At 60.7% G+C, this 25,176-nt stretch overlaps 2 protein-coding genes across 6 annotated transcripts; one reads left to right on the top strand and one right to left on the bottom strand.

Annotated features, from left to right (window-relative positions):
- Positions 1-1,623: 1,623 nt before the first annotated feature.
- UCK1 (uridine-cytidine kinase 1) lies at positions 1,624-7,779 on the top strand. Of its 2 annotated transcripts, none has more exons than XM_047829884.1 (7): positions 1,624-1,840; positions 2,285-2,444; positions 3,436-3,532; positions 3,706-3,902; positions 3,980-4,074; positions 5,852-5,900; positions 6,377-7,779. In XM_047829884.1, the coding sequence occupies exons 1-7, from the start codon at positions 1,733-1,735 to the stop codon at positions 6,553-6,555; spliced, it is 885 nt and encodes a 294-aa protein (XP_047685840.1). In that variant the 5' UTR covers positions 1,624-1,732; the 3' UTR covers positions 6,556-7,779. The 2 variants fall into 2 exon arrangements, with proteins under 2 accessions (XP_047685840.1, XP_047685841.1); XM_047829885.1 differs by having other exon boundaries at positions 1,625-1,840; positions 3,760-3,902.
- POMT1 (protein O-mannosyltransferase 1) lies at positions 7,771-24,887 on the bottom strand. Of its 4 annotated transcripts, none has more exons than XM_047829881.1 (21): positions 24,311-24,470; positions 23,765-23,922; positions 22,041-22,147; positions 21,554-21,604; positions 20,854-21,000; positions 20,043-20,154; positions 19,360-19,425; positions 19,179-19,272; positions 18,822-18,977; positions 17,768-17,898; positions 17,167-17,262; positions 16,129-16,221; positions 14,545-14,641; positions 12,552-12,644; positions 12,124-12,244; positions 11,651-11,748; positions 11,042-11,155; positions 10,158-10,284; positions 8,978-9,155; positions 8,354-8,549; positions 7,771-8,196 (listed from the first exon to the last, which is right to left on the bottom strand). In XM_047829881.1, exons 2-20 carry the CDS (start codon positions 23,884-23,886, stop codon positions 8,375-8,377), a joined length of 2,178 nt encoding a protein of 725 aa, XP_047685837.1. In that variant the 5' UTR covers positions 23,887-23,922; positions 24,311-24,470; the 3' UTR covers positions 7,771-8,196; positions 8,354-8,374. The 4 variants fall into 4 exon arrangements, with proteins under 4 accessions (XP_047685837.1, XP_047685838.1, XP_047685839.1 ...); XM_047829882.1 differs by having other exon boundaries at positions 8,360-8,549; XM_047829883.1 differs by lacking the exon at positions 24,311-24,470 and adding an exon at positions 24,731-24,887 and having other exon boundaries at positions 7,771-8,549.
- Positions 24,888-25,176: the final 289 nt, after the last annotated feature.

Genomic DNA, 25,176 nt, shown 5'->3' with positions numbered 1-25,176 from the left:
GTCTGCACTCTGCCTTGACCTCCTTGGGTGGCCCCTCGAGACCGTGATGTGTATTTCCTCCAGGACCTGTGCGTAGTCAACGTCTCTGCTTCAATTTCTCTGTGGTCTGTCGAAACTCCGCTCACCATTCAGCAGTTCCCCCCCCCTCCCCCGCCCACCTCCATCCCTCCCGCCCCACCGTGCTCCACTTACCAAATGTTAATTTTAACAAGTCATAACATTTCCCCGTTTCAGAACAGAGGAAATGCAAAGTGATCACAGAACCGCCAGAGGTCACTCAGCAGAGCCCAAGGGCTGGCCCCTCTCTCAGCCCAGAGCGCGGCTCTGGACCCCACATGCTCACTGTTAGCAGGTGAGTGGTCCTCCTGACTTTGAGCTCCTGTGTAAGGTCCTTCCTCTCAGTGAGGAGGTGGCTTTCTCCTGTCCCTGCATTGGCTTCAGTCTGTCCAAGTCCCCTTTGCACCCCTGCCCTCTGACCAGCAGAAGCTGCCTGCAGCCTCTCCTGAGATGGGTTGGTACTTAAAAAAAAAAAAAAAAATTTTTTTAACGTTTATTTGTTTTTGAGACAGAGACAGAGCATGAACGGGGGAGGCACAGAGAGAGAGGGAGACACAGAATCCCAAGCAGGGTCCAGGCTCTGAGCTGTCAGCACAGAGCCCGAAGTGGGGCTTGAACTCACCAACAGTGAGATCATGACCTGAGCCGAAGTTGGACGCTTAACAGACTGAGCCACCCAGCCAACCCGGCTGGTACTTTTGAAGTTACCTAAACAGCGACTTTGCCTGCTGTAGTCTTTGTGGCTTCATACCTCATTGTCATCAAATACTCATGATGGGGCTCACGCTGCATGGGGAGCCGACCTGTAAAGAGAGTCTTGATCCCTTGCGGAAACAGACCATTTGAGCCCATCAGCGTTTGCCTTCTCTGCGCCAGGCACTAGGGGGACAGGGGTACCCAGTCTGCTTCCTTGGCTCACAGCCTGCCTAGTGCAGGCGTCTAAAAAGTCATCGTTGTCACCAAGTGCTGGGGAGGTTAAGGAGACTTGGTGGGGAGCCGCTGAAGACGGGGGTTGGGGGAAGAGCGACGCGATCGGAGGAATTTTAGGAAACTCTGGCCTGTGTGGAGCACGGGGTGAGGGAGGCTGTGCGCCGGCGAGGACGCTGGATAGGAGCAGAATCCGTACCGCGTTCTCGGGGTGACAGCTCACGAGGCCGTAAAGTCGGTGTTTCCCACCCTGGCCACGCGGCTCAGGAAGCTGACTTGCCGGCCCTGGCGCTCCCCTTGACCCCACCCCGGCCTGCAGTCTCGGGAGATCATTCCCGAAGCCCCTAGGCACCTGAGGCGCAGACGGAGGGAACTTCCCGGGCCACCGCCTCTGATGCGGAGGCCGCTCCGCGACTGGAATCTCCTACAGCCAAATGCGGTACTTGCCGGCGGCTTTCGTCCTTCGCCGCAAACCGGCTGAGCTAGACGCTCCCGCGGACGCGCCGAAGGTCAGCGGGCCTCCGTTTCCCCGGCAACGGTGGGCGGCCCGCCTGACGCATGCGCGGCCGCCCTCCGCTGCCTTGGACTACAACTCCCGCCGTGCTCAGCGCGCTCCCGTCCCCGGGCTCCCGGAAGTGGAGCCCGGGGGGGGGGGGGCGTCTCCGACCTTCGAGCGGGGGCGAGCAGACCCGCTGGTTCCGGGAGGCGCCGGGAGCGAGGACCCCGATGCCGGCCAGCGGAGCCCGCGATGGCTTCCGCTGGAGGCGGCGACTGCGAGGGCGCCGCGCCGGAGGCGGACCGCCCTCACCAGCGGCCCTTCCTGATCGGGGTGAGCGGCGGCACCGCGAGCGGGAAGGTAAGGGGCTGAGCGGCCCGGCGGGGCCTGCGTGCAGCTCGATCCCCGGCCCCCTGAGACTCCGGGCGGCCCGTTGCGGCCTCTAGCCAGAGAAGAGGCTGCCAAGGCGCCCCCCTCTAGGGTGTGGGCGGAGCGGGGGGCTGAGCGGGCGCGGGGCTGCGGCCGTGGTGGGCAGGCGGGGCGGGGGGCGCTTGCCCTCGGGCCCCCACCCCCACAGCCTTCCCGCCGGCCTGGTTCCTCTGGGGCCCCCAGTACGTGCTGCCCCTGCCAGTGCCCCGCGGCCCTACCCCGAGCCCAGCCCCACCTGTCGCCGGCCTGCTGGGTCCGTGGGGGCTGGTGGGTCGGTGTCCCCAGAAGCCAGCTCCCTGCAGAAACGGCCGGGAAAGGGCCGCCCCGTGGCAGGAGGAGCGGGTCCAGGCGGGAATCCTGTTTGTGTATTCCCAGTCCACTGTGTGTGAGAAGATCATGGAGCTGCTGGGCCAGAACGAAGTGGACCACCGGCAGCGGAAGCTGGTCATCCTGAGCCAAGATAGGTTCTACAAGGTCCTGACTGCAGAGCAGAAAGCCAAGGCATTGAAGGGCCAGTACAATTTCGACCACCCAGGTGCAGCGCAAGACCCTGAGGGGAGCAGGGGAGGACAGGCCACGCGGTCTGGGCTCCAGGGTCGGATGGGGATGCAGAGAGGCCCGAGTGCTTCCTTGGAATTTGCCTGGCCCCCTGGGCCCCGAGCAGCCCCGCAGGCGTTCCCGGCTTCCTTGGTTGGAGCCAGCCAGGAAGTCGTCTCGGTGGAGGGGACCACCACTGGGGTCCCGGAGAAATCCATGCACACTTCCAGCTGTTTGGGGTCCTTGGTGCACAGCGTTTTGCATTTCCCCACCTGCCCTGGGGCCAAAGTCCTTGAGAGGCCAGCAGGGGAAGCAGTGGGTAAACCAGAGGGCGGACTCTGGTCTGATCTGGTCTGGTCAGGGGACAGGTGGAAATGGGGTAGATAGATGAGGGGAGAGAGCCGGCCTGCCCTTGCCTGCCACTGCTGGAAGACTTCACCCTGTGGCTGGCACCCATCTTTCTTTCTTGGGGGACACGTGGGAGGAAGGCCTGAGGAGTGTCTGTCGGTGGTTATTTCTCAGAAATGGAAGCAGATGGGGGCGCCTGGGTGGCTCAGTCGTTAGGCGTCCGCCTTCGGCTCAGGTCACGATCTCACGGTTTGTGGGTTCGAGCCCCAGGTCGGGCTCTGTGCTGGCAGCTCAGAGCCTCGAGCCTGCTTGGGATTCTGCGTCTTCTTCTTTCTCTACTCCTCCCCCACTCAAGCTCTGTCTCTCAAAATAAATAAACATTAAAAAAAAAAAAAATAGAAGTAGATTTCTAGCCCACCTACCTCCCTGGGCTGGCCACTCAGGAAATCGCTGGGTGCAAACTTCTGTGTGGGACAGGAGCCTGGGCAGCGGCCCCGTAAACGTAGTCTGCAGGGGCGGCTCCCAGTCCAAAATGTTCCTGAGGGTCGTGGCTGGCCGACCCCGAGGCAGAGGAAGTCGCTCCGTCCCCGGCACAAGGGCACCTGGATAGATAGTCTTGCCTTTTGTTCTATCCCCCGCAGATGCTTTTGATAACGATTTGATGCACAGGACTCTGAAAAACATCGTGGAGGGCAAAACCGTCGAGGTCCCAACCTATGATTTTGTGACCCACTCCAGGTGAGCAGTGGTTCCAGGGAGAGGGACTGTTTGCGGGGGGGGGGGGGGGGGGGGGGGGGGGCAGCTAGCACGTCCCCGCCGGGGCGTCCACAGACTGACCTGCCCTGTGGTCTCTCTGCACACCCACCCCTCCCCCGCTGCGATCTGTCCCCCTCCACGCCGACTGGGCCCAGGCCCCCCGGACCCCGGATCGCCAGCAGGGCCCATCTCTGGGTCTCACCTCACAGGTTACCGGAGACCACGGTGGTCTACCCTGCAGATGTGGTCCTGTTTGAGGGCATCTTGGTGTTCTACAGCCAGGAGGTCCGCGACATGTTTCACCTGCGCCTCTTCGTGGACACGGACTCCGACGTCAGGCTGTCGCGAAGAGGTGAGGCGGCCGCGGGCCTCTCTGCCCCTGGCCGAGGCCGGCCGCCGGTCCTCACCGCCCTCCTCTTCTTGCCCCAGTTCTCCGGGACGTGCACCGCGGGAGGGATCTGGAGCAGATTCTGACCCAGTACACCACCTTCGTGAAGCCGGCCTTCGAGGAGTTCTGCCTGCCGGTACCTCTCGCCTACTCGGGACCCTCCTCTTCTCCCTTTTCGAGAGGGACCCCTGGCGCCCTGTTCCGGGAGAGCTGAATCGTGGGTGCACAGGGTCTGATTTGCGAATGGAGAGATTAGCCCACTGCACCTCGTTCCCAGGCCGTTCCCAGCTCTTGAAGCGTCTTTTGCGTCATCGCTTTCTCTGCCTAGAAAAGCCCCTCGTCCCCCACGTCCACGCGGCTCACCTCCTCTCTGCTGCGGGCCTTGACTCACCCCACGTGCTCACCCCAGGAACCCCCTGCTCCCCCTTCTCCAGGCACCTCTGGTCTCACACTCCCTGCTTTGCTGGCCCCTCTCAGAACGGGAAACGCCACGAAGGCAGGGACGTGTTGGCTCGCGGCCCAAACGGACACAGACGTGACACACCGTAGGCGCTCCGTCCCCCTGTCCCTGCCGCGTGTTTCTCCAGGCTGCGCGTGGCTGGCTCTCCAGGTCCGGGTGGCCTGCGGGGAGGCCTTCGCCGTTGCACGGCCATCTGTCGTGTCCTCCACCTTCCGTCCTAACTAGATAGGGTTTCCAGGCGCTTCTCGGGGGAAGCTTAATATTTTGCTTCTTAAAAGTGAAATACGGCACAAAGGCACTCGAACGCGGCTTCCTGCTCTCGGTTAAGTTGGACAAACGAGTTCCCTCTCCCGTTGCTTGAAGAGAACGGTTTTTATCTCACGTTCGCGTTTTCTGAAGCGCCCGGAGAATGGTTAGAGAAGTAAATGGTTATATCCCGTTATTCACAGGAAGATGTGTGGCAGAGTAGGTGGTGTACGGCCAAACTCTGGGTGCCCGGTCTGGCGGTGACCCTGCGTGGGCCGCCCTTGAACTTGCCACTCGTTTTGCTCACAGCCTCACACCGAGTCCAGCCTGGGTGGCCGAGTCCCTCCCCCACCCCCGGGAGCACGACCTTTCTCAGCTCTGCATGGGGTTCCATCCCTCCTGCCCCTCGCCGTCCCCTCGTCTGCACCCCACCAGGGAGCAAACCTTGTGGAACCAGCCTGGCCCCCTGTGCTCACGTCCTCGGCGGGTCCCCACCGCCGGCCCGTGTGGCTCATCTCTCGTGACGTGCCCTGTCGGTCCGTATCGACACGCCTGCAACCCTGCACGCCCCGCGGGCCGGTCCCTCAGCCCCGACCCGTTTCCCTTTGCTCTCCCTCTGCTTTGCCTGATTCACGTGTGTCCCCCTCAGCGGCATCTAGTTGGGGTCGCTCCTCGGTGGCCCTGTGCCTCCTAGTGTATCTGTCTCCCTGCCCGTACCTAGAGGGGCACCTGCTGGGGAGGGGTTAGCGAGGGAGCAGGTGCTGACGACGGCCGGGACCCGGTCTGCTGCCACCGGCCTGCTCACCGCACCGGGCCTCCTGCAGAAGGCTTCCTAGTTCCTGAGGAGGAAGGTCACGTGTTGTGGCAGGACGCCCCGCTGCACTTGGCTCGGTGCGCTGTTTGCACAGAGAAATGTGCCCACGGTGGCGTCCACGGGAACGTGCGAGAGACACCAGGGGAGAGACCCGTCTCTTCCGGCCGCCTCCGGTTCTCCTTCTTGTTTTGCCTCTTGGGCCACTGCCTCCGGCTCCTGGCTAAGCCCTGAATCGCGGCCCCACTGTCTGCCACGACACCGGTCCCTGCCACGCCGCCCTGGGGCTGCTCTCCTGCCATTGAATCTGGCCTCAAACAACTAGAAGTCACCCCGGGGCGGGGGGGGGGGGGGGGGACGACAGATCCTTACGAGACCCCCGTTTCTGCCTTGCAGACGAAGAAGTATGCCGACGTGATCATCCCCCGAGGGGTGGACAACATGGGTAAGAACCCGCCCCGCCTCCTCCGTCTGCCTCCCGGAGCCCCAAAGCAGACCCTGCCCGGTCCTGGCACCGTTCCTGAGGCTGGGACGGTTGCCTGTCCGTGCACGTTAACGACACAGGTTCCAAGTATTAAAAAAGGGGTTTGACACGTCGTACACCTTAAGCTGACCCGATGCCGGTCGTCAGTTATAGCTCAGTAAAGCTGGGAAAAGATGTGTATCGACGGGGGAGTCCCTCATTCACAGAGAGCGGCCTACCCAGGCTCTTGGTTCACAGAAACCCCCGCAGACCAGGCCGCCGAGTTTCACTGGGCTCACTGCCCGACCCGCGTCTTTCTGTCTGCTGAGACGCGGTGCCACCAGGCCCAGGGCCGCCGCGGGCCGGCGCGGCCCAGCGAGCCCGCGGCAGATTTTTCGCTGGCCTGGAGGCCTAGAGGGGGAACGGGCGCGGCTCAGTGCGCTCTGTCTCTGCTACAGTGGCCATCAACCTGATTGTGCAGCACATCCAGGACATCCTGAGCGGCGACATCTGCAAGTGGCACCGAGGGTCCAATGGGCGGAGCTACAAGAGGACGTTTCCCGAGCCGGGAGACCATCCCGCGGTGCTGACCTCCGGCAAGCGATCGCACTTGGAGTCCAGCAGCAGACCCCACTGAGCGGCGGGGTGCCCGGCCTCCCGGGCGGCCCCCCGCCCCCGCCCCGACAGACCGTCCCGGCTGTGTCCGGAGATGCCTGCCCCCCCCCCCGCCCCCCGTGGACGCAGCTGCTGCTTCCTCTCTGCGTCTCACGGTACAGATGGGGGGTGGGGGTGGGGGTGGAGCGCGAGGATCACGGGGTTCCTCCCTGTTGTGGGCAGACCTGCACCTGTGACATGCAGCCCCCCGGGATGGCGGCAGGCCCTCCTGCTGCCTTCACCTGCTTCCTCACGTTCAGGAAGCTTCGAGTCCATCTTTAAGTTACTGAGAAGCGTGCCACAGAACGTGTGGCGAGCAAGTCACGTATTTCGGGAGCATTGAGCAGCCCGCCTGGACGCCGCGGCTGTCCCAGTGTGTTCGACGGGAACCCGCAGCGTGAGGGACTTTGTCCAGGACGATCTGGTTCCCACACAACGTGTGACCGAAACATAGGTTTGGAGAGGGAGCGTTTCCCCTTTTTACGTGTTACACATGCGAGTGTTTTGTTTCGTTGTTATTTATTCTACCGTTAGTTGTGACCTAGTGACGGAGTCTCGTGCCCCGCAGTGGGGTGCGACCCGGTCTGGCACGCACGGATGTAGGAGCCACCGAGGGGTCTCCTTCCTCCTGGCCCGTGCGCCAAGGGCAGAGTCGAGGAAGGAGCCCTGGGAACAAGCTTTCCTTAGCCAGCCTCGGCCGCAGGGGACGGGCCCCACTCCCCCGGCCCGAGCCCCGTCCCCGGCCCTGCGGGTTGGGACAGGAGGCAGGCTGGCGCCCGCCGTGTCCACACACGGTCCTACTCGGGGTCAGGCCTCCCCGCTTGCAGGAGCCACCTGGGCCCCGTATGCTCTGTGGACAGGCCTTCCCGAGTCGGGGCGCACCGTCCAAAGGCAGCCCGTCTCCCTGCACACACCTAGAGTCCGCGGCCGCACAGACGATGCCCGGGCTCCATGTTGTCCTGCTTTGTCTTCCCCTCCCCAGTGGCCCCGTTCCTGTAAAAGCGACGCTTTGCCGTTGCCACCAGCTAAACCGCACGGGCACTTCTGGTTTCCTTCTAGCGAGTACTGTGTGTAGTGACACGGATGGGACCTCAGTTGGGCTTGGCCGAGCTCCGTGGCTGCTCTCTGAGGTGTGTGTGACAGTCTTGTCCAGCTTGTTTTCTCCCCTTCTGGAGAGAGAATCAATAAATAACACGAGTTACCAATACCAATTTGTCCCTCTTTTAATTCTACACGGAAGGCAGGTTCAGGACGTGGATCCGCGGGGCTGGAATACACATCACGTGCTGCAGGTGCCGCTCGCCCACGCACCTCAGCCGAACCCCGCAGGGGCGGGGGGCTGAGAGTCGGTGGCAGTGAGGGTCCTCACTGCAGTGGCCAGAATCCCACCTCTGCTTCTTCAAAGGCTTATCACTAGGTGGCTTGTGTGACACCACCGTGTTCGGAGCGCGTCCTCAAGACCTCACCGGGGGCAGGTCCAGCGGGCACCCGGGAGAGCGACCGGGGCCTTGGCTGGCGCGACCCTCGCTCCCTTCCTGTTTCTCCTCCAACGTGAGTCCCACTCTAGCCTGGTTCGGGAGGTTCTTGGGCATTAGTGGACCCGGAAGGCCGCGTTCTTTAACGCCTAGAACAAAGAAACTTTGTTGCTCAAAACTTTGCTTATCCAGGGACTGTTTGAAAAATGAAACCGCAGTAGCCCGGCCAGCCGGCCAGGTTTAGGGCTACCCTGTCACAAGAACACCCCCATAAAAGTTCTGCCTCGCCCCGGCCCCGGCCCAGACCTTCACCGTGTTTGTGTCCCGCTAGTATTTGCGAATCAAAATGTCCCAGCTGTCCTTCCAGCGGAGGGCCTTCAGTTCACTGGGGGAGAGTGACTTGTCCCCGTAGGTGAGCGGGCGCAGCGTGTTGAACACGTGACAGGCACAGGAGTACCACGCCACAAGCAGGGCGCTGAAGAGGCTCCTCAGGAGCTGGGTCCTGCGGGCACCAGGGCAGGGCACGGGCATGAGGGACCCTGTCACCCTCCTCACGCCCTGCCTGATGTGCCGAAAGTGACCCTAGTGCATCTTCCCGAATCTTCCATCTACACCCACGATCCCACAGTAGCGTCCCCACATTCAGCGTCGTCGTATTACAGCCCTCCCGAGAGGCTCTGCGGCCCCCGACCACCCCGGATCCCGAGTCCACGCCCTTTGGTCCGGCTTCCAGAACTCGGGTTTACGCATCTCTCCGCTGTAGCTCTGTGCACCGGGCAGCCCCGCCACGGGGGTCCTTCCCCATCTCCCACGCCCGCACCTCCTCTCCCAGCCAGCCCCAGCTTCCTGCCCTGGCGTCCCTGCTGTGACCTCAGTCCGTCCCACGCCACACTGAAGCCGTCACTCCGGGGCGCCGGGGAGGGCCTGCACCTGCACAGGTGGTCGCTGATGTGCTGCAAGACCACGGGGAGCAGAAGGATCTGGAAGGTGAGCGCCGGCAGGTAGTGGTACAGGAAGAGCGTCTTCTCCATCAGGAAGAAGGGGACGTAGTTCACCGCCCAGCCGCCGGCACACAGAGCCCCCGCCAGCACCCAGCGCAGCCAGGAATCTGGGGCGGGAAGGTCGCCCTGAGCCAGCGCTGCTGACTCAGGCCTCGCCCGCAAAGGCCCTGTGGGTCCCCGGAGCTGCCTGCCTCATCTTTCAGGGTGCCCACTCGCTCCTCCCCCACCTCCTGACCCTTCCCGTGATCTCTGGGGAAAGAGCGGACTGTGTCATAAGAACTTTCCAGTGACTTCCTGCGGGGTCCTCACCATCCCGACCCTCTGAGCCACACCAGCCCTCGGGGTGGGCGGGGGGCAGGCCCAGCTGGTCCCCACGGTCCCTGGCTTGTCCGGGATCACCACCAAGTGGGTCAGCTTCCCGTAAGAGCCATGAGGGGCTGTGTTTGTGCGGCCGGCCGGCCCGCTGGGTCAAGAGTCAGCGGGAAGAGTGGAGACGGGCCACACGGCTCCCGAGGCCTTTGTGGCCCCGCCCTGCCCAGGTCCTTACAGCTCTTCTGTCTCAAGATGGTTTACAGTGGTTTCTATTACTGTAAAGCACCCCTGCCCAAGAGATCGCCTGCTGGCCACTCTGTGCCATCCAGCCATGCCGGAGCGTGCAGGCACTCAGGCTGTCACGTCCTGAGGTCACAGCAAGAGCTGCCTGGTACCCACACTTCCCCAGAGAAGCCTCTGGCACAACTGGGGAAGTCAACCGCAACATTTTGTCTCTAAGGAGACAAAAATTGATTTAAGTTCCTTCTATGCAGAAAATCGTCTAAGGTGCAGGATCCTGGTGAGGCCGGGCTGTCACCAGAAGTGCTGTGAATGCCGGTCAGAAACAAGCTGCGCACTCGGGGCACCTGGGGGGCTCAGTCGGTTAAGCGTCTGACCGGCTCAGGGCACAATCTCGCGACTCACAAGCTCGTGAGTTCGAGCCCGGCGCTTGGAGGCTGGAGCCTGCTTCGGATTCTGTGTCTCCCTCTCTCCCTGCCCCTCTTCTGCCCACGCTCTCTTTTTTTAATGTTTGCTTTCGAGAAAGAGACAAAAAGAAAGAAACCGGCCGCACTAACCCTCAGGGAGGTCACAGATCTTTCTTCGGCGTCTAAGCAGGTACCAGAAGAAGAGCAGAGTGTAGACCACAGTGGCGAGGCTGGCCGAAGCCCAGATCACGACGTTCCCAAGCAGGTGGATCTGAGCCTGTGAGCACACAGGGACACACCGTCGGCCATCGACCGCCCAGAGGGATAAACCCTCGATGACGCTCGCCTGTCTGCCGGCCTTCAGCCCGAACGCTGGCGCAGGCTGGGACCCCACTGCCGATGGACGTGCCTATTCCCAATGAGTCTCACTCTGGAAAAGTGCTAAGCTCCTTGATCTGGTAGGCAGAAACCCAGCCGGGCATGGCCGGCACTCTTACGTTAACAAGGGCCAACCCAGAGCCACAAAGGGCCAAGGACCCTGCTTCCCGGCAAGTGATGGCTCGTCCCCCGCTCTGGCGGGAACGAGAGAGGTGAGCGTTTTCAGCATGAAAATTTGGGGAGTATCTGCTGGCGACCGACTGGGCGCCAGCTCCAGGGCCGTTGGTCCTACTGGGACAAGAGGGACGATACACATGGAAACAGCACTGGCGGGCTCGGCTGCTCATGCTCCGCGGAAAATACAGCTTTTGTCAGGAAAGGGGAACAGCGTTGCTCCCCCCAGAGCAGTAAAGCCTGGTTCCCGTCAACGTGCAGACGCGTAGGACCTTACTCGTCACGTGAGGGAGGGAGCACCCTCCTGGCAGGAGCACTGACCCTGTGCTGCCGACTCGTGTAGGGAAAAAGCCCATCGTGGGCTTCCGTGCGGAGGAAGGCCCTGGAGGAAGCCAGGCTGGGTAGGACGTGGTGGCTGCTCTTAACGCCATGGGAGTCTCGAGGGACAACCGTGACGGCCGCCAGCGCGAGCACCCACTTACGCTGGTCCTGGGATGCAGCCAGTAAGCGATGCTGGTGTCCAGCGTGACCCAGTCCAGTGGCGACGAGCTGTACTTGTGCTCCGAGCCGTCGCTCTTGGCCGTCAGCATTCTCCACTGCAACAAGGCCACAGGCTTGAGGCGGGCGGACAGCCAGACGCCTCACCGCGCAGGGACCTGTCCCGGTCACGGGGGCATCCCGCTTCCCCTGAGACGCAGCCCCAGAGCTCCAGCCACCCTGTCTGCAGACGAGAGAACTGAACTTGGTGCTGAGAACGCTTTTAGAGACGGGACCCCGACTTTCTGCTTCTGACCTCTCTCGGGCCCCATCGTGTTGACCGTGGCACGCGATGACCTGACCCGGGGGGGCTCAGCGTGTACCACGCTGCTGGCTGGGCTCTGACTACTCCTGCCCCTGACGTCACAGGCCCCCCCAGGCTGACAGTGGGGCGCTGGCCACTTCCGGAGACAGAGGAGCCCGCCCCACTGAGCCAGGCCCCAGGCTGACGCCGGGGAGGGAGCCGCTCTCCGGGGCGCAGTGCCGTGTGGCTGGGAGCCCGCTCCCCCACGCACAGCCATGGTGCGCCCACCCACCCGCCCCCACCGCGTCACCTGCAGCTCCAGGAACCTGGCCAGGAAGCTCAGGTTCCTGTGAACGTCCATCTGCGTGGGCGAGTGCAATTCCACTTCTCTCTCCTTCTGCTCCTGGCCTGACAGACACACCGGACCCAGAAGAACGTGAGCGGAAGGTCGGGGAGCCCGCGACACAGCCGTCGGCGTGGTGAAAAGCGGGCCTCCTCTCCTCAGACCGCCCACCGCGGCTGCGTCAGACCGTGTCACTCCGCTCGGCTCTCCCCCCCCCGCAATGGGACGGCACCCACCAAATCGAGATCTTTCCAGTCAGACAGCTCAGCTCATACCGCCTTCCGGCAACACTTCGAGTGACGGCTTCGGTTGCTCACGGCTCGGCTGAGCGGGGAGCAGTGTGGACAGCGCGTCCAGCCCCCGCCGGAACCAGAGCCCGCGGGGCCGGCGTCCTGGTAAAGGGGCGGCGACAGGTGGCCAGCGGGCCAGGCCGGACTCACTTTTGCCGTAGCGGTGCTCCTCCACGTTCCACACGGTGCTCTCGTGGTAGCCCCGCGACAGCTTCTCCCCGACGACCTCCAGCTGCCGGAACCCCCAGTCCGGGAGGTGTGCCCCGCTCAGCTGGCAAAACCGAGGGAGGCGGGGCGTGACTGGGAGGCTCGAGGCCCCGGCTCAGGCCCGCCGCCCCCGCCACCCGGTCACTTTGTCTGCAGCCCCCAAGGGCGACAGCCTCTCCCCCGTGGGGCCGTCACGGTGGGATCCAGTGGTGAGAAGTTATAAAGTCCTCCCTCGTCAGTGGGCAGGAAACACGGCGAGGACCTTGGCCAGATGCGCTGCCCGCTAGGAGCCCGTTCGGCCCGAAGGATCCGTAAACCGATTTCACAAACCCCCCGCCCAGACGGGCGAGCCAGACGCGGCGCCCTCTCACCTTCAGGACCGCGGAGGTGTTCACGTGCACCAGGCGGACCTCGGACAAGATGGTCTTCCAAACCCCCGCGTCGGAGTCTCTGTTTACGATGTCCTGTGAAAGCAGACCCCGTCTGTCGTCTCGTTCCGTCCCCCACTTCCTTCCACGGAACGTGAGGACCGGTCGCCAGACGACACTGCCCCAGGCCGGCACGAGGGGCCAAGCTCCGGGAAGCTAAGAGGATGGCGGCCCTGACCTCACTGCGGACACCCAAGCACAGGTGCCGGTGCCGCGGGTCCGGGGCACACGCCGCCCTCCCGCAGAGTTGAGGGACCTCCGAGCGCTGCCTTCTCTGGCAAGTGCACACGTGGTCCCCGACAGGTCCTTGGAAGGGACTCCCCAGGGTGCATGACGGAAACACGAACGTCACAAGAGCACTGGCCTTGTCATATCTTATCGCAGCCTCAAGAAGACCCCGTGAGGCCTGTGCTGCCGGTGAGAACCAGAGGGCCCGGGGGCCCAGTGGGCACGGCGAGGAGGCCTGGCCGAGGAGCACGGCCCATGCCAGCCATCTTCCGGCCCTGTCCCAGCTCTGTGAGCTCCCGTGGGAAGTGTGGGTGCGTGGGGCTGAAGGTGCTACCAGCAGGGGCAGGGGAAGGGAGGGGGAGGGGGAGGAGGGGGAGGGGGAGGAGGGGGAAGAGAGGGGAAGAGGGAGGAGAAGGAGGAAAAGAATCAGCGACAGCAGGACGGCAGAAAGGGCAGTGGGTAGGACCCTCAGTAGAGATTCCAGGCTGGGCTGGGTGTGGAGTGTGTGTGTCCGGCAGGGACATCTGGGGGGCGGGGGGGAACGAGCAGTCTGCAGGCAGACAGCTGCCCACGGAGATGCAACGCGGCAGACACAGCGTGCACACGAGCACCGACAGCAGCCTCGCGGCGCTGGCTTTGCTGGGACGGCCTGCGAGCGGCACCGCACCCTGTGGGATGTGCCAGTCACGCCTGCGGGAACCAGAAGTGGGGCGAGGAGGCTGGCGTTCGGCGGGCAGCTGCTGCCGCCGCGAGGAAAGCCCGCCTCTCGTTAGGGAGGGCCCCCCAGCGGGTCACCACGCTCAAGGGACTATAGCGGTGTTTGCGAGCACGTTCTTAACTCCTGCGGGCTCAAGGACCCAGCCACGGAACGCTTTCCTCCTGCCTTCTTTGCTGGACGTGCGTGCAGCCCTGGAGAGTGACTCTGTGGGGACGGCACGTGCCCCTGGAGGCTCCAAGGAAGGGCGACCACAGCGCCCGCTGCCTCAGCGAAGGGCCACCCCAAGGAACCACCCGACTGAAGGGCCAAGCAGCCCCTGGGGAAACTCTGTGGGGGGGGGGGGGGGCGCTGGTTAACATCAGGCTCCCCTGGTCAAGGGAGGGGGGCCGAGGCCCCCAACCCCGTGTGTTCAGTGACCTGGAGGCTGAACAAGCAACCAAGTCAGAGGGAACCTTCACCTGGAGGCCCACGTGAACCATACAGCCGGCGTGGAACACTGACCCACCGTTCCGTAACCTCGTAACCTCGTCACTGCCTCAGGGGAAGTCTCTGTCCCCAAGGAAAACACCTATGACCTTATGACTAAAAGTCACTAATTTTACATCAAAATCAGAATTGTTTTGTTTTTTTTTTTTTTGAGATTTTATTTTTCAGTCGAGAGAACAAGGAGGAGAGAGAATCTTAAGCACGCTCCACACACTGTGCAGAGCCCGATGCGGGGCTGGATCCCATGACTCTGGGATCATGACCTGAGCTGAAATCCAGAGTTGGATGCTAAATCGACTGAGCCACCCTCGAGATTTTCAAGTCATCTCTACACCCAACGTGGGGCTCGAACTCAGGACCCTGAGATCAAGAGTCACCTGCTCTGCCGAGGGAGCCCCTGGGCGCCCCTGAATCGGAACCGCTCCAAATGGCGGTTCTGAACGGTCACATTACAAAGGATGCGGTACTGATGGCCATTAAGCCCCGTTTCCGGCGGGGACTCACCAGTCTCCAGAGGTTCTGAGAAGGCATGGAGATGTTGTAGTCGACGTAGCAGGATACCTCCTGCGAGTGGGGGCTCATGGGCGCCGCGACGTCGTGCCTGGAGAAGGAAACAGGCTTGCGGAGGGACTGCCTCAGGCTGCTCCGAAAAGGCGTTCACGAGATCTTTAAGGGTCCCCGAGGACGCACCACCCTGGGGCTTGCTGATAAACGTGACATGGAAAAGGCAGCCGCCTGCCACAGTCACACCTCTGGGGGAAAGGACACGTGACGAGGGGTCTGACAGAGGCGTCGTGTCGCTGGACAAGCGCCCACGATCCCCCAGAAGCACGACAACGTGCATCCGGCAGCTCCCGGACAGCCAGGCCTCAGAAACGTCTGGGCCACGAAGAGCACTGTCAGGGGACAAGGTGCCCTCGGTGCCGGCGGCCTCCAATGTCCAGAAACACCCACCACCCTCGTTCGCTGTGTCCTACTGTGCGCTGGGCACTATGGAGCATCTGGGGACCCCACAGGGAACGGAGTCTGTCTCACACCCTGCAGAAGGCAGACCTTCACACACATGGACGAGAGAGTGGCAGGCTTGTAGGCACCACCGATAAAACCAAAGTAGCAGGGAAAGTGCCCGGGAAACGCTCTGAGGAGGTGACGTTTCAGTGGACACAGCAGGCCATGGGGGCGTGAGTCCAAGAACTTTCCAGGCCGATGGAGCAAGTGTCAAGGCCCCAGGGGTGCAGCACTTGGTCGTGGGGGACAGCAGAGGCCAGGGTGACTGCAGGGAAGGTGACCAGGGGGTCACCAGGGGCAGATCCCAGGGAGCCCGCAGCCAGGAGAAGTGGGGACGTTGAGTGTCAGGGCCACACCGTGGAATCCACTGGAGTGCTTCTGGCCAAAAGGCCAGCACTGTGTTCACAGGGCACCGCTGTCGGGGGGTGGGGGGAATAGAGGCAGAGGTCGGGGCACCGGCCCCAACAGCACAGGGATCAGGCCTGGCCTGGGCCGCAGTGAGAACGCGGACGGGAAGAAGTGGTCTTATCTGAGGAGAGGAAGGGAACACAGAGAAGGACCCAGGGGGCGGCTCAGCAACTGACTCCTTCCAGAGAGAAGCAGGCCGGAGGCCGGGAACCTGCTGTACCCCAAAGCCAAGGTCTGCGGTGTGGCCTCCGGGGGGAGGCTGGGACCCGAGGCACAATTCACGGGTCCTGGAGAGCCGTGAGATGACCCACGAAGCCGGGTGGATGAAGAGACGGGGCCCGGGCCCATCGATGTGCGGACGGCTCAGGTCAGGTGAGGTGAGGGCTGAGAACCGACACGTAAGGACCTTTCCCAGCCCCATTGAGCCCACGTTTGAATCCTTCTCGAATTCACGTTTGCTTCAAGCAACCGGACTTCACTTCATCCTGTGCGGGAAGCAACTCCCGTGCTCGCCCCAAACTTGTCTTTCGAAGCTCTGGGGCCTCCCGGGCTCGCACTGCTCCTTGGCGCCCACCGAGTGCAGGGTCCCGCGCGGGGCCGCCCCAGGGGAGGCAGACGCGGCTTCGCCGGAGAGCCCGAGGGGGACCGAGGGGGCCGAGCAGGGACACTCACGTGTTGAGGAAGCGCGTGGTCATGCCGTGCACCAGCTGCACCACGTCTCCATGCCGCACGGGCCTCGGAGGGTTGCTCACCACCAGCTGGTGCCTGCGGGGACAGAGGGCCGGCTGGGACCGAGCTTGGGCCCCCGCAGAAGCACCGCGCCCACCGGGCGGCAAGGGCTCCACATTCTCCCACCGGTGGCAATCTGTACCTTATGGGAGGTGAATTCGTAAAAAACAAAACACCCAAGTCTGGTTAACTCTTTCCTGAGACCTCAGGCCACTTTCCAAGCTTCCTGTCGTGACCCCACTCACCATCACCACTCTCTGGTTGCTCTGTGTTTCTCTACAAATGGCAGAGTGGCAGACACACCTGCACCTGCCCAGAAATCGCTCGAACGGATGGAATCTGTTTTCCGGCAAGCCCTCGATGAAAGCGTACTAAGGGCCCGTCGGGTCGGCACCGTGCATGCGGTCAAACAGTCAGACGTGGCCGCTGGCCTCACGTCACCGCAGTAAATGGGGAACACAGCCGCCGAGAGAGCAAGCTAAGCAACAGCCAACGGTTGTGCCATGACGGACACGGGGAAGCCATCGGGCCACCCACAGGGAGGAGGGCGGTCCAGGCCGCCTCCCAGAGGAGCCAGCTGAGTAGGACTGTTCCGGCCAGAGGGGCAGCACGCATGGAGCCTGCCTTGCTCCAGAAACGCAGGGCCAAGGGCAGAGGTCTGGATTGCACTGGACGGGCAACAGCACAGCCTGGCTGACGGAGTGGACTGGGAGAGGGGGACAGGGGGGTCCTCCGTCTGGGAGGCCTGAGCAGGTGAATGCCCGGGGAAGGTGGGGTGGATGGTGACAGGGGAGCGTTTGGGATGCACCTGTACAGAACCCAGGGGTGGGACAGAGAGCGGCCAGTTCACGGAGGAAGGATCTACCCCCCGACTGCGGCTCATCACCACGGAGCGGCTCTCGGAGCTCCGAGGGAGGAGGTGCACACGGCGAGGAGCCCAGGAGCCGAGCCCTGTCCCGGAGGCCCAGCACCTGCACGCACCTCCCAGGGTCCTTTACGATCCACCAGTTGTTGACGTCTTTGAAGGGGTAACAGGTCACCTGCTGCTGGTGCGAGCTGCCTCGGCCGTTCTCGTATCTGTGAAGGAACCAACACAGAAACGCGTCTGCCAGCGGGCGGCAAGCAGCCTCCTCTCCAGGTCCCTGAGAATGTCACCTAGCAGGGTGGGGGGCTGCGGGGGGGGGGGGGGGGTGGGGAGGACGAACGTCTAAGTCTAAGCGGGGCTGGAAGACTCCGGCAGGAGGCCGTGTCCAGCGTGGAGGGCGCACAGCTGACACGGCAGAGCCTGAGCCCTCTGCTCCTCAAGTCCCTCTGTTTTATACACAGAAACGACAAGGTTTATTGATAATCAGACTCTCAGAGCCCAAAGTCTTTCTGTCTCGTGTATTTCTTTCCTTTTTCCTTTTTTCCACGCTGTGGAGCCTAACGCAGGGCTTGAACTCATGACCCTGAGATCAAGAGTCAGACGCTTCACCCAGGCGCCCCCCATAAACTTCATTTACAGTGAAAGCTGGTAACAGCCAAAGTGTGAAACAAACCAAACGTGTTGCAATGTTCGAGTTACAACGGCCACTTTCCTTACATCATGGGGTAGGTGCTCTGGTGGGAATGAAGCCAGCAGGGCACGGGTTTGCCAAAAACGTTCTTCAGAGTGACCTGGGAACCGTAGGCCACCTCCAGGGGCTGGCCCTGCGTGATCCGAGCCAGCCCTCCCTAAGACAAAAGCGAAAAGGGGCAAGTGAGAAGGGGGGCGCCGATCTCACCAGCCTCACTGATGGCCACACCTCCATGGGGGGGAGGGGACATATTCACAGTGGTGGCCGTTGTTATCACGTCACATAACTGTGATGACAGGGGACCTAATCGTAATGTCACGTTAGGTAATCGCTAACACAGCTGCTGAGGACTGGATGCCGGCTCTGGGCCCAGGCGCTCACCTGACCTTCCACAACACCCCTAAGATCCGACAGCATCTTCGGAGAAGGGCTACCCTGTCCATTCAAAAGGTGAGAAAAGTAGGAACGGGATGAGCTGACAGATTTGTGCAAACACCCAGAGCAGCACTCAGGAGCGGGTCCGTCTGACTCGTGTCTCCTGTCCTAACCGCCCCGACTGGCTCATTTCGCTATCGCCGCAAAGTCAGTATGAACGAACGCCAGAGTCGAGCTCGTCCTCGGAAGCATTTGCAGCTGCCCGGAGTTTGCAGGACGTCATGAGGTCCCGGGGCAGGTCACACTGAAGGGCTGACCCCTTCGTGCAATAGCTCACCGTCAGCGTGTGCAGGATTAATTTAGAAATACTAAAGCGGATTCCTCTTGACTCGGTTTTCCCCTAAACACTCGACGTTTATATGAGAAAACTTTGAGTCCACCCCTGTCCTCTTTTTTTAATGTTTTTATTCATTTTTGAGACAGAGAGAGACAGAGCATGATCAGGGGAGGGGCAGAGGGAGAGGGAGACACAGAATCCGAAGCGGGCTCCGGGCTCCGAGCCGTCAGCACAGAACCCGACGCGGGGCTCGAACCCACGATCCACGAGATCATGACCTGAGCCGAAGTCGGACGCGCAACCAACTGAGCCACCCAGGCGCCCTGTCCCTGTCCTCTTTCTAAGGGGGCCGCGGCACCGCGTCTTACCTCCAAGCTGGCCTGGAAGGCACTGGACATGATTTGATCGTGGGGCCCAGAGCGGTAGACCAGACTCAGGTGGACGTAAAAGAACAGCAGGTACATGGCGGCCGGGACGACCAACAGAGCTGCCGTGCGGGCCAGCAGGTGACAGAGCACAGAGACCTACACGGGACGGAGACACGTCACGTCCTGCCCCACGCAAAGGCACGCGGGTCAGCAGCCGGGCTCGGGGCTCCACGCGGCCGCCCGTGGGGGGCTCACGGAGGTCTGCCTTTTGAGAAGCCTTTTCCGCCAGCCGCACCCGGCACAGCCCTCTGCCCCGCCCCGGGACAGCCGCACGCCCCGCTCTACTTTAGCACCTACGTTTGACAGACTCCGGTCTCCTATCAGGTGCCAGGCGTGGACGCCAGCGACAGCGAGCACGAGCAGGTACGTGAAAACACCCACGTATTTGACGCTGAAAGGACACGATGAGAAGCCATTGCGACGAGGCTCAGAAGCAGGAGGCCGCCAACGCCGCCTCAGACCCGTGGACCAAACTCACCCCACGGCACAGGAGCAGGCCACTCCGGTCAGCATCAGCCAAAACCACCAGCTCGGAGAGAAGGGCCTGGGGTCAAAGAGGAAGAGCGAAGCTGGGGACAGGTCACCAACTACCACCCGAAGGCCAGAGAGGGCACGTTTCTCAGACCTCTCGGGGTCGGCTGGCTGTCCCCGAGCTTCAGGACGGGAAAAACGAACGTTTGTCTCCCAAATGTCGGCCCTGGCAAAATCTCTTTTCAGCCGGGACATCTCTGCAGTTACTTTAAAGTACGAAAAATGAGGGGCGCCTGGGTGGCGCAGTCGGTTAAGCGTCCGACTTCAGCCAGGTCACGATCTCGCGGTCCGGGAGTTCGAGCCCCGCGTCGGGCTCTGGGCTGATGACTCAGAGCCTGGAGCCTGTTTCCGATTCTGTGTCTCCCTCTGTCTCTCTGCCCCTCCCCCGTTCATGCTCTGTCTCTCTCTGTCCCCAAAATAAATAAACGTTAAAAAAGGAAATTTTTTTAAAAAAAAGTACGCAAAAATGAGAACGTATTTCTGGAGTCAGGAAGGAGCAAAGGGCCAGTCCAGGTGACCAAAGGTAGCCAGCGGGCGGCTCTCCGAAATAAAAAGGCATCAGACCGCCTCAGGTCAACAAACCACCCTTCTTTCTCACGAACTAGGAAGGGCGTGTCACATCCTGCATACCTCTGCTTTTGGGAGTTGGAGAACTTCAGGTAGGACAGCACAGCCAAGAGATTAAAGAATATTAACACGGACTCCAAAAGCATTAGCCTTGACTGAGTGATGAGAGCGTTCTCTGTTGCAAAGAGGACACACGTGTCGGTTGTGATGTAGTGAGGGCAGATGTACGAAGGTCGAAGCACCCACGGGAAGGGCCTGCCCTCAAAGTCACGGCACGTGGGAAGTTCGGGACTGGGGGGCCGGACGGGGCGTGGTCCAGAACCACGAAGGCAGGTTCTTAGGCGAGAATCATGCCCAGCAAGACCTGTGCAACCCTGGGCGAGTCGCCGAACCTTTCTGAGTCTCTATTTTTCCCATTTGCCCAAGGAATACCAACTTGGTGGGGCTGCCCGTTAGGACAGGACACTGGTTCAGGGCCTCCGTTAGAGGGGCCACTCACTCCACAAACCCTAGTTCTTTGTATTTTCTCACATGACTTCTCATCTTAGTTTTCAGTTGTCCATAAACCCGGGCCAGACTTGGCTGGAGGCGGAGGCACCACGGAGCACCCGGGAGCCCCGTCTGCGCAGCCCCACCCCCACATAGGACTGCGCAAGTCTGAACACACGGTCCCGCCACCCTGCAGCCTGGGAGTCGGGTGACTCCCAGAGTCAAATCTGGGCGAACCGGGCACACTTCCCTCCATCCTGGGAGTAGGAGACACCACGGGGGGCGGGGGGTGGGGGCACATCTGGGCGCCACGCTCACACATAACAAAGGCCAGTGCTCGGTTCTTCCCTGCACGACCCCAAAGCAGGCCGAGGCCCGGTCTTACCGATGAGCATCAGCAGGGCGGCCCCCATGGCAGCACAGTGAGAGAAACCAAGCTCCGACAGGATCTGGTAGGCCATGGGGACCGACAGGGCCCCCGTGAGGGCGGGCAGCAGGCGCAGAGACCACACGGGCACGTTGCTGCTGTATTCTGAAAGAACAACCACACTCAGCTGAATGCACCATGCACACACCTTCATATGCTGCAGCCGTGTTTTCCAACAGGGCATCGAGTTCACAGAACCGGAAATGCAAGTCTGCAAAACTAGGGGCCGTGTCAGGAACGCAGGTACAAGCTACAAATGAAAGCTCTGAAACGAGCCGCGTGCACTCAAAACCTAGCTCTCGTTATGCCTAAAAACAATGCCCGATGATTCTGGAATTGGTGCTTTACTCATTTACAAATTTACCTCACTTTTCCCCCAAAACATTGAGGCAATGTAGAAAATTTACACGTACAAAAAAGTGACTGTCGTCCGATGTCATGTATGCAACGTGCTACGTATGCCAAAAACTCAGGATGCGATAGTTACCACGACTAAACGCTAAGAGAGTTACCAGATCCTTCCGAAGTCTTCTGCTTAGACCGAACTTCCCATATCCTGGACACATCATAAACCACGCTTGTTAATCCCTATGAAAGCCACTCTCCCTCCATTGTGATACGTACACATCAGTATAAGGGCCACGAAGATGACTTTTACCTGCTCCGATTCTGTTCCACAAGAAGTTACCATCGAATCCTCCTAAATAACCTGAAACAGAAAACTGATCGGTAACTCAGCCATTCAGCAAACGGTTCTGGAGTTGCCAGACCGTGGCAGGGAACAAGGAAACAATGACAAATAATCAGAAATTTCACTTACAGGTCTTATTTCATTATTACTTTTCTTAATAAACTGCCACAATTTTATTCAGTTAGTTGTTTTTTTTCATTTTTCTTTTTTTTTAGTGTTTATTTTTGAAAGAGAGTGAGTGGGAGAGGGGCAGAGAGAGAGAGAGAGAGAGAGAGAGGGAGAGGGAGAGGGAGGGAGGGAGGGAGAGAGAGAGACACACACACAAAAACACAGAATCTGAAGCAGGCTCCAGGCTCCGAGCTGTCAGCACAGAGCCCAATGTGGGGCCTGAACCCACAAACCGCCCTCGCTTAGAAGTCTTAAAAGGATACTTCTCTCGGTAACGAATTCCTACCTCCCAGTGCCAGCAGCATGTGGCCAAATGGTGGTCCACTGCCATCCAAAAAGAAGATCCGCTTCATGTAAAAAGAGATGTACTGCCCATAATACACTTCATCGAAACTGAAAAGCAAACCCACGTGAGATTCAACCGGAAATCTTCAGCAAACAAAGGCGCAAGGGTAACCATATACCTGTTCCCGAACAATGTTAGAAAGTGCTCAGCAAAGGTCAGAACTTTTGCCTCAACTGCACTCCGTCCCCAAATACGGAGACACGGGCACGGCATCATCCACCAGGACAGGAGGGAAAACGCACAGAAGAACAGCCACACATACTCTGCATGTTTGTCTAACACAGACTCTATTTACCCCCACTGTTCCCATTGAGGGACGTGCTAGCAGGCGGCCTATTGAAAAGCCACAGAGACCTGACGCTAATCCCGTTCACCACCACTTGTGTGACAAAAGGGTCCAGAATCACACCTGGTAACCAAACGAAACAGGGGCAGCTGTGAAAGCAAAACACGCAGAAACTAACCGCAACAAATGTTTCAGTCAATCGGGGACATTCAATGACACTGTCAATATTGCTGTTAATTTCTTAGGCCTGCTAACGTTAATATGGTTTTTGTTCTTTAAGACTCGTCATCTTTTAGAACTATACTGAATTACTTAACCATGCTGTTTATGGCTTGCTTAAAAAAATCCACCACGAGGGTGGGGTGGCTAGGAATTGATAACTTGTTGAAGCTGGGTGATGAATACTGTTTGGAAGGGCCGTTATATCGTTCTCCCTACTTTTGTGTACGTTCAACGTTTTCGGCCACGAAAAGTTAAGCAGAAAGTACACAGGTATTAACCAGATAGTGGCTAGCACTGTGATAACAGCGGTCACGTCCCGTTATAATAAAAGATGCTCTCTTTTTTTAATTTTTTTTTTAACGTTTATTTATTTTTGAGACAGAGAGAGACAGAGCATGAATGGGGGAGGGTCAGAGAGAGGGAGACACAGAATCTGCAACAGGCTCCAGGCTCTGAGCTGTCAGCACAGAGCCCAACGCGGGGCTCGAACCCACGGACTGTGAGATCGTGACCTGAGCCGAAGTCGGACGCCTAACCGACCGAGCCACCCAGGCGCCCCAAAGGATGCTCTCTTAAGGTTAGTGACGACTCACTTCTGAATTCATCAATCCTCCTCCCTCCACCCTTGATTTTAAATGGTTACCTAAGCTGTGGCACCTGTTTCATGGGCCAGGTTTCACCTGCTAGAAACCTACCGGTCAAGACATGATAGGCAGACTCAGCAGGGGCCGTCCGGGGGACAAACCGGCCTCTCCTCTGCCAAAAGCACCTGTCACCAGGAAGCCCAGAATTCCACTCTCCCACCTCCGCTGTTCAGAAAGGCACTTCCGGTTGGGGCGCCTGGGTGGCGCAGTCGGTTAAGCGTCCGACTTCAGCCAGGTCACGATCTCGCGGTCTGTGAGTTCGAGCCCCGCGTCAGGCTCTGGGCTGATGGCTCAGAGCCTGGAGCCTGTTTCCGATTCTGTGTCTCCCTCTCTCTCTGCCCCTCCCCCGTTCATGCTCTGTCTCTCTGTCCCAAAAATAAATAAACGTTACAAAAAAAAAAAAAAAGTTAAAAAAAAAAGAAAGGCACTTCCGGTCACCGGCGCATGAACAAATGACAACCCTTTCCGAATCCGCCCCCCACCCCCACCCCCAACGGAGTTGTTTGGCTTACACCACAGCCCTTGGATAGGAGAGCTGCCACAGGCGGCTCAGTAACCCCATTGCAGTCAGAGCCACAACGTTCAAGTTGATGTCAGCCGTCACCACGACGGGGTGCTTCAAAAATCCCAACATCCTGTAGAAAAGCAAAAGCAGGTCCTCGAAAACACCCTAGAAAACAAGGGAAGAGATGACGTCAATACATAAGCGGCAAACCTGAAGGCCCCCAGACGCTAGAGAAAGGATCACAGCTGCCCTGGCTCTCAGGCGGCGCTACGAAGAACCATACGCGTCGTGGGGTCATTGAGAGAAAATCGGGAGGGCACGAGCAGTCAACTAAGGTGAGGGTTTGGGAACCTCATGCCCGAATATTCACTCATTCAACGACGCACCCCACGAACACCAGCTGAGCACTTCTTGGAAAGGAGCTGCTTTCAGAAGCCCGCTCACCTCGGTGACCTCGACCTTCTGACCCTCAGAAGCCTCCTCGTCTGCCGCTAGCATCTCCGCTCCTCCCCTACCCGCCGCAGCACCATCACCTAGGCGCCCCCCTTCTCACCGTGGGGGTGCCTCTGCACCCAGGCGCCTCCGTTTCGTCCCCGAGGCGTCATCTTCCCTTGACGCCCCCTTTGTCGCACCAAATAAAGCTGCACCTGGGGTCTGGCGGTCCCCCTCTCCGCAGAGATCTCATCTGCCCCAGGAGGCCCCTACTGCTCTTCCAGACACCCCCCCCCCCCCATGGGCTGCACTGGTCCCGCGCCACCGTCTGCCCCAAAGGTTCCATTCGCCCGAGTACCCCTCCTTTTCCCAAGGCTGCACCTGCCGGGGCGCCCGCCTTTCTGTTCGCACTAGCCCTCGGTCCCGCCCCCCGTCGGCTACGACGCCGACGCCCCCGCCCCGGCTCGTCTTCAGGCCGCGTACGCGCGTCCCGCGCAGGCTCTCCCGGGTGCCGCCCTGGTCCCTGACGCCCCCAACGTACTCGCGTTTCGTCGAGTTCCCGCAGCGCTGCTCCCGCATCCGGCCCCGCCTCGGATCTGCCGTGGGGCGGGGGGCTGACCGTTAGGGTTTCTCGCCGCGCGCGGGGGCGAGGCTGCTCGGCATGCGGCACCGCCCACGCGCCGCCTGCTCGGCGCTCGATTCGCCTTGCCTGCGGAGCCTTACGCGGGGGAAGCGCGCGTGCGTCGCGGGCCCGGGCGTCGCGCGTCGCGCGTGCGCACAGGCGCGGAGGTCCGCCTCTGTGGTACGTCGTTAGCGGCCTGGGTGGGTGTTCTAAGATCGCCGTGCCCAGGGAACGCTGCGGTGTCTTTTTACAGAACAAGACAGTAGGGCCTTGTCCGCGTGCCTCTCAGCGCGAGCAACCCGCGTGGGGGTGTCCGCCCCGAGCCCGCGGGTGAGCACGTGCGCCGGGAGGGCGGGCAGGGTCAG

This window comes from Prionailurus viverrinus, chromosome D4 (assembly GCF_022837055.1).
Source record: "Prionailurus viverrinus isolate Anna chromosome D4, UM_Priviv_1.0, whole genome shotgun sequence".
NCBI classification, from domain to species: Eukaryota; Metazoa; Chordata; class Mammalia; order Carnivora; family Felidae; genus Prionailurus; species Prionailurus viverrinus.
The sequence above is the reverse complement of the archived record's forward strand: the minus strand, read 5'-3'. Positions and strand labels throughout refer to the sequence as shown.

Coding starts and splice junctions, on each gene's coding strand:
- UCK1 (XM_047829884.1), top strand. CDS start 1,733: ATGGCTTCCGCTGGAGGCGGCGACTGCGAGGGCGCCGCGCCGGAGGCG. Junction 3,903..3,979: donor CGTCAGGCTGTCGCGAAGAG/GTGAGGCGGCCG, acceptor TTCTTGCCCCAG/TTCTCCGGGACGTGCACCGC. Junction 4,075..5,851: donor TCGAGGAGTTCTGCCTGCCG/GTACCTCTCGCC, acceptor TCTGCCTTGCAG/ACGAAGAAGTATGCCGACGT.
- POMT1 (XM_047829883.1), bottom strand. CDS start 23,886: ATGTTGGGATTTTTGAAGCACCCCGTCGTGGTGACGGCTGACATCAAC. Junction 22,148..23,764: donor TCCTATCCAAGGGCTGTGGT/GTAAGCCAAACA, acceptor TTTGCTTTTCAG/TTTCGATGAAGTGTATTATG. Junction 17,899..18,821: donor CCTTCCAGGCCAGCTTGGAG/GTAAGACGCGGT, acceptor CTTTTGTCTTAG/GGAGGGCTGGCTCGGATCAC.